Here is a 7,623-nt window from a genome sequence, read left to right as displayed (position 1 = left end):
ATAAGTATGCCTCGTAAACTGTGATCGCTGTGACAAATTTAAGTCGTGGATTTGGTTAACGGATTAAAGTGTGGGAATCCAACGGTGACTAGACGGCTGTGGCATGGGGGGTCCTAAACTCCTAATAGCTGATGCGCTTAGATGAGCAATCTTAAAAGTTTTGGTTCGCTTTTTTTAGGTCTTCTGATTATGAAAGAAATTATCTTTTCTTTTTCTTTTCTTTTTTTCTAAAGGATTAGATTTTTTTTTTCCCTTGAAAGATAACTTCGTTAAAATCAAAAACAGAAGAATCTAAATAATTGATAGAATATTTAACTAATGTATCCACTCTTATATTACAATCCCTTAAGATGAAAAAGAATGCTTTAGCAATAATAATTAGATTACATTAGAAAAGATCCATAATAATTCAGTGTAAGTACTGAGCTTGAACTTACCCAAAATCAATAATGCAAATTAACGCGAATTTGACTCAACTATTAACATAGATAAACTAATCAATCTTACTAGCACGCCACAAACCAATTCCTAATTAAGGCTTCGGCTTTAGCAATGTCAACTTCATGATCAGAGAAATTTCTACAACCATCTCCAAACCTTCATGATTCCACACAACAGCACCATATCCCGCTACGCCACAATTTACATCAACTACTGCATCTATGTTTAATTTCACCTACATCACAACAAATCAAAGAGTGCATCAGAGTCTCACTTGACAAACCATCGAAGCAATAGGAAGCATTCCGACAACACTTTCTTTCTAACTAAATTCACTCCAATGGGGAGAATAAAATGAAGAGCTCATCAGAGAAAAATCTTAACCTTAGGAGGCACCTTTAAACACCAAATCAGATTCCAACACTACCCCAGTAGATGATCCAGCACACAAGGAATCCCGACTTTACAATATACAGCCCACACTTATTGGTCCTGTAAACGTGACGTATGCCAGCAGTTCCCATTCTGAATCAGATTATCTATTGTTGTCTCTCATGGCAAAGAAACCGAAGAGGTAGGCCTGAAAATACTCATCCTCAACAGCCAATTACTATCATAAACACTAATATTTCTTCTATTCCTCACTCGCCAACGAATACCTTACTATAAAAGCTCACGCCCAAGAGAATACTCCACTGTAGGCATGAAGGATTTGAACCTAATTGAGCATGTAGGAAAGAGCTTCGTCGAAAATACCGTACTTGTAATACCCTCGAGACCAACAACTCATCATACAACAGCAACCTCCACTGTTGTTTTGCCAACATGGATTGGTTAAAAACAAAGGATTATAAAAGAACTGATATTAATTGAATGAGATTATTATTATTATTAAGGCAACCACCCTTTTGAGTGGTGCTTTTTTTTTATATATTAAGATGGCATGATTAAATAATTAGTTTATCAAACGGTGGAAAAGTTATATTAAACATTCTTCTCATAACATATTCCATCCTTACAAAAGAATATGAACAACTCAAAAGTGCATGTCAAATCCTAAATATAAAAATCCTTCTTTGACATATCATGAATAATGGATATGATTTGACAAATAATAGAGATAAATCAATCTCACTAGCAACCCGTAAGCCAAAATGCAACCTAAATTATTCATCAAAATCAATAACATTCAAATAATTCCCTTAGGAACATTCAAAGTCATCAAAAAATAATAAAAAACAAAAACAAGTAGACAAGAAAAAAAATCACCAATAAAAATAAAAATATAAAAAACGGAGACGATAAGTCACTCATACAAAACTTTTTCTTGCGGAACATATGTAAAGACCACAGCTACATTAGAGTTCATACAACAATCTCCAATATGAGCGTATTCTCTTGATCCGAACATCATTGCGGCTGTCAAGAGGTTCATGGGAAAAAAAAAAAAAGCTTGCAGTATCTCGTTATTGAAAGGGAAGAATTTAAGTTTTGATTTTTTTTCTAAATTTTAAGTGAATTAATTATATTACTTCATTGGAATAAAATTTTGCAACATATAACACTACTTATCTCTTTTAATTTTAAGTAAATTAATTATATTATTTCATTAGAATGAAATTTTGTAGTGTACAGCACACTCACCTCTTCCAAAACCTGATATAAATAGAATTGTAAGTAATATGAAAAAAAAAAACTTACGTGCTTTTCAAGGAAGAAATCTAATCTAAAACTATTCATCCGAGGGGCCTTGCTGTTCATTATCGGACTACCGAATTTATAAGTGAATGAATTCATAGCACCAATTAATAAATTAAATTTTTGCAAAATAACTTTTGTCTCTCAGTCAGTCACTCGTATTCGTATATTGGATGCGGATCATCTTAAAATATTGATATGTACTTTTAGTTAACTATTCGATGCCTTTGGGGCCTCGGGGGCACGTTCAGAACATTTTTTTTGAAAAAACTTTTACAGCCAATTCACTCAACTCGTCATTATCGTTGCTGACGTCGTGAAAAAACCCCGTCTTTGGAAGAATCCTTTGCGTACGCGAGGAACCCCGTATCTACTCGCAGCTGTTTCATCAAATGCTACGAGTTCTCAATTTTACCCTTCCGCGTCCGAATGATTAGACCCATGGCCCGCGCGCCGCGCCCCGCGCCCAGCGCCCATCATGATGAAGTCCAATTTTGCTTCAACAACAACAGTGCAAAAACGATGTCTCTCGGCATTTTGTTACTATACGAGGCCTTTTCAGTTTAGGCTACGAGAACACCATGCATGCACAGTGTGGCCTCATCACTTCCCCAAGAGGCAATATTTGCATAACATGCAAGTGATCAAAAGTCAATGAAAAAGGGAAAAAATAACTTTGCTTTCAATTAATTTACATTTTATGGTATTGTTTGTTTAGTACCATATGGTTTTGAATTTCTTTTGTTTCATACTTATAGTCTTTTGTTTGATAATTGAATTAATTGTATTGAATTGATTGTTGCGTATAGAATCACATTATGTTTGAATTAAATTACTGTAAGATAGATACAAGTCTAAACGAGTGAACTTGGATGTGCTTCGATGGAGCTGGCCTTCATATGCTAAGACTTGAAGAAATTTTTATTGTCTTGGAAATGGAAAACAAACAAAGCTCTGTATTTGGACTGGTTCACAGGCTCACAGCCACATGCATGGAACGGTCGACCAGTAGGTTTCTGATGAGTTCTCTTGTTTATGTATGTGGTGATGTGGTCCCTTCTTTTCCTTTTTTTCCCCCTTTCTAATGATGATTTAGTTTTTTCTTGATTTCTTTTTTTTCAGCTTGTTAAACCTTTTATTTCAGATTTGTAAAAACCCCTGCTGCTGTACGAATGTTTGCGCATTAGCAAACCTGAGATTGATGGCACCACATAGATAAAACAAAACTGAATGCTATTATAAAGCGGCATAAATATAACCCCATACGGGACCTGCAAAGTTGCTCAGTGCTGGGGTAAATTAAATAAGCATGCACGGTTCCAATGTTTTTAACTATTTGTTTTATTGTGGTTCCTGCTATATATGTCCTGCTTCTGCAAGAAGAATGGCAAAAGCCGTATTGAACTCTTAATTGAGCCGGGCTGCTCGATCTTTGCACGTAGGCCGTAGCAATTATAGCTGAATTCTTTAGCTTCGCTATATTTCATGCCATTTGCATTGGATATTTTGACCGTTCAAAACTATAAGCTTGGACCCAAATAAATAAATTATCGCTTACAGTTGTAGCAAATGCAATAGCACATAAGAGCGCGTCCGCAAGGACTAGGAGGGCCAATTGGTTAAAAGTCCAGAGAAGAGGCAATGTATGTCGGCCACCTTCCTTCCTAAAAAAAATAGGCACATGGGGACTAATAATCCATTTTCTCCGGTAACCCTCAAATGAAGGTCCTATTCTGCCACTGCCACCTTTTCTTGATCCGCGACTATTTTATATCTTAGTATAAACTGGAACAAGTACTATGTATTCCCAAAAAAAAAAAAAAAGGACAAGACCAATTAATTTTGCAATTGTCAATTGACATTACTCTTCTTCTATGTCCATGTTTATGAATTATCAGATTTCTTTGGCCACCAATACCACCCAATATAAATAACTAGTTCGTTAACCGAAAGTGCCCATAAACAAGACAGAAACCAAATAGACTACATATACGGAGCCCATGGGTCGTTATTCTTCTATAAGCATATACAAACAAAAACACAAGACAATAATTTCTTCACAGTTACATGCCACAAGTTCCCCATACTCGATCATAGGCTGAAAATTGAAGGGAATTTCTCAAACGCAGAGACACAACCAGAAGAGGGAGTACCCAGTGTGTGTGTATGATGATAACCATAGCCTAAGAGTATATTCTTATCCTAGGCAAATTACATTAAGATAAATGACGAAAGAGAGCACAATTATAGGATCTTCATCAAGATTGGGGGGGTCTAGTTCTAGTACTTTCACTCTCACACTATTAAGTAAAATCGATTACCTAACCAGATTAAATTTCAAAGTCAAAAGTTAATCAAGTAAGAGCACACAATGATTTTTTAATGGAGTAGCAACTTTCGTGGCTGAAACTATAAAAGATAGATACATATGATTACTAATATTTGACGGTTCATACAAATACATCAGAGTATCGTAGAAGTAAATCATAAATAAGAGGGCCTCGTTTAGTTGTTGCTCATAATGAGTTTTGTCATTCACAAAATTTTGGAGATATACATTTTATCCCCTAATTGCCCTTTTCAAAATAATAATAATAAAACAACCTCATAATTTCCCCAATGCCTTACCGTCCTAAGTCCTTCCTTGCGATTAACAATTAGCAAATGGATCATCGCACCAACACAAATTCAGTAAAGAGGAGCCCTTTGTGGAGTCTTTTTCCTTCTATTCATCAAACCAACCGACATCTCGGGTACTGGTGAACACACCGAACGACATGCCGTGATGCTACTTCTCTTCTTCTTCACAATCTTTATTGTATCACAGGATGCAAGAGCCCCTCCGTATCCGTCGGATCCAGAAGATGTCCGGGTCGGCCCGACCGGTTCAAGAATCGAGTCAGGCGTCATTAGACCGTTTTCAAAACTCGATTCTGGTAAGGGCAAGAAGTTGCACTCAAAGAAAAACTTCGAAAGGCCACCTTCTATTCTTATGAGATAATCAATCTGGTGACAAATCAAGAGAAAAATAAATGAAACCCAGATGAGAAAATTGAGAGAAGTGAAATGGGTATTAGATAAAAATTTGAAGTAGAAATGACCTTGCAAGAGAGGCAACAGAAGAGATATGAATCTTGGAGGCTTCTATCACAAGTGCTGCAAATGTTGCCGGAACTTCTGGTCCTTGACTGTGGCCTTTGGTTTAAGAATATCACTTTTGCACCGTTGTTTATGTATGGCTGTTGGAGAAAGATTCAGAAAAAAAGATTTTGAGCAATAGTTGCAAGAACAGTTAAGAGTAGCAGAGCGCAAAAAAATTGAGAGAATGTTAATTTATTGTATTATTACAATTGATTAATTTTGCAACAACTGATAAACATGGACATAGAAGAAGAGTGGAGGTCCCAAACGCATCATGAATTGTTGCAAAGATACATCTTCTCGTATTTAATTATACTAAACAAAGGCATAGTTCATAAATTTGTCAGTATGTAGAGAGACAAACCTAAAATGGAATTAAAGCTTGTTCCTCTCACAGTTTAAAGATTGTTTTTTTTTAACTTTTGTTATGAGCAAGAATAATGACTTACTTGTACATAGTCACAATCCACCAACTTGGCAGCGTCATCCAATCTTATAACATCTTGGTAAACATATCTTCTTATCTGAAACACGAAATATGCATAGAATTTATTTTTTTTTGGAAGAAAATAATAATTAGGAAGAGGAAAAAAAAGTAAGTGAAATTAGAATTAATGTGTTTGTTGAGAACCTGCAAGAGTCTGTGAGAGCCATGAAGGGACAAACAATGAGGGCATAAGCTAGTGCAACAGTCCAAGCAGTATATGTTCTTTTCATTCTTTCTTTCCTCTTCGTGAATTATGCAACCGTTGAAGAACTTTTCGGTGAACAGAACTTCAAGCCAGCGAGGAAGATGAGAAGAAACCAACTGCATATATACATAATTGAAACAATAATTCAATTTAACTTTCAGAATAAAATAACAAATTGCAGCAGGAGATAAACTAAAGCGGCGCAAGATTATAGAGAAGTGAACGAATTAAAGAACTCCACCATGTTATGATATGAGATATCTTTTGATGTTTGATGAGAGAGAAAATTTAGTCAGGATTTATGGCGATAGAGAAAGAAGAGTGTTAGAAACGAGAACGGCTCCTCCTGGCAAATGATACAGGGTGGTGGTACTATTACCGATGTAAGAATAAGAGAAAGAGAAGAGAGAGAGAGAGATAGAGATTTGGTTTTGGCTTCATTTATAGAGGTGTTGAATTATGTTTTGAGTAATATAATAATAGTACAACATCTAGCCTACTCTAGTGTGTAAGCTGTCTTAATTTTTATTTTTTTTAATTTTTTGCTGTTTTGCTGGAGAAATTGGAATTCTCAATGACAATAAAATGAAATGGCCTGGGGAACGGAATCACACAATTTTTTAGAAAATGTTAACACTAAATGGGAAATGGGATAAATAATTTTGGAAACTCAAATCAAGATCAAAGCTTTCCTCTTTCTGATGCTGCTGTTTACTAAGCGCCCATGTCCCAAAAACCCTAGCGCTATGAGCATCTGGCACTCTATGTACGGTTGGGTTGCTGCTGCTTCTCTCTCTCAGCCAAGTGCTAAATGACAAGATATGAAAGAGTCACTTTTCTCAGTTACATATCATACAATGTTGGGAAATTATTATTTAAAAAAAAAAAGACAAGTGGGGTGGGATTATAGGGTAAAATTATGGTGCACAGCTGCATCCGACCATTAAATTTAGTCTATAATTATCATTATAGTTAGATCTAATAGCTAAATACAGTTATAATATGGTACCACAATTGCACCATAGCTGAACCCAAAATTATATTAGCCGTTCAAAAAGTGACCCTATTTTTCTTTTTTATTTTGTCTTGGACATTATTTTTTTGTGCTGCATCCAATATACTTTTCTCACTTTTTAAAACCTCTTCCATTCCATTTCTATTAATGTTTTGTCGAATGAAAGCTTTAAAACACTTGCGGTGCTCATAAATTAAAATGGATTATAATTAGAATGAAGAATAATAATTAAAATAAGTTATTTACTTAAGTTATAAAAAATTAAATTAACATAAGTTGTATTTTAATTAATATATTTCTTTTATTTTATAATTAAAATGAATTATTCTAAGTTATCAACATATCTCTAATTAAAATTATATATTTTATTAATAAAACAAATAAATAAAAATTTAAAGTAAATACATGCATGTTTATTATAGTAAGGAAATTATTATTGGCATAATCTATATTTGCTCTATTATAAATAATACTACAACACTTTGAGAGTGTATCAATCGTCCACCCTAAATTGACAAAAATTATCTCTCGACCACTAAACCGTTAGCTGCGGAATTATAGTGAATTGATGATTTTACTCTTGAAACTTAAATTAAAGTAAAGGAAAATTATCACTTGTATACTCTTAAGTTATCA

The 7,623-nt window shown here is 34.5% G+C and overlaps 1 protein-coding gene across 2 annotated transcripts; it reads right to left on the bottom strand.

Annotated features, from left to right (window-relative positions):
- Positions 1-4,589: 4,589 nt before the first annotated feature.
- Positions 4,590-6,444, bottom strand: LOC18048049. Of its 2 annotated transcripts, XM_024189148.1 has the most exons (5): positions 6,214-6,444; positions 5,912-6,088; positions 5,730-5,804; positions 5,241-5,378; positions 4,590-5,145 (listed from the first exon to the last, which is right to left on the bottom strand). In XM_024189148.1, the coding sequence occupies exons 1-5, from the start codon at positions 6,214-6,216 to the stop codon at positions 4,828-4,830; spliced, it is 711 nt and encodes a 236-aa protein (XP_024044916.1). In that variant the 5' UTR covers positions 6,217-6,444; the 3' UTR covers positions 4,590-4,827. The 2 variants fall into 2 exon arrangements, with proteins under 2 accessions (XP_024044916.1, XP_006445304.1); XM_006445241.2 differs by having other exon boundaries at positions 5,912-6,444.
- Positions 6,445-7,623: the final 1,179 nt, after the last annotated feature.

This window comes from Citrus clementina, unplaced genomic scaffold (genome assembly GCF_000493195.1).
Source record: "Citrus clementina cultivar Clemenules unplaced genomic scaffold, Citrus_clementina_v1.0 scaffold_3, whole genome shotgun sequence".
NCBI lineage: Eukaryota > Viridiplantae > Streptophyta > Magnoliopsida > Sapindales > Rutaceae > Citrus > Citrus x clementina.
This window is presented reverse-complemented; position numbering and strand designations above follow the sequence as displayed.

Coding starts and splice junctions, on each gene's coding strand:
- LOC18048049 (XM_006445241.2), bottom strand. CDS start 6,094: ATGCAGTTGGTTTCTTCTCATCTTCCTCGCTGGCTTGAAGTTCTGTTC. Junction 5,805..5,911: donor GCTCTCACAGACTCTTGCAG/GTTCTCAACAAA, acceptor TTCGTGTTTCAG/ATAAGAAGATATGTTTACCA. Junction 5,379..5,729: donor TGGATTGTGACTATGTACAA/GTAAGTCATTAT, acceptor TTTCTCCAACAG/CCATACATAAACAACGGTGC.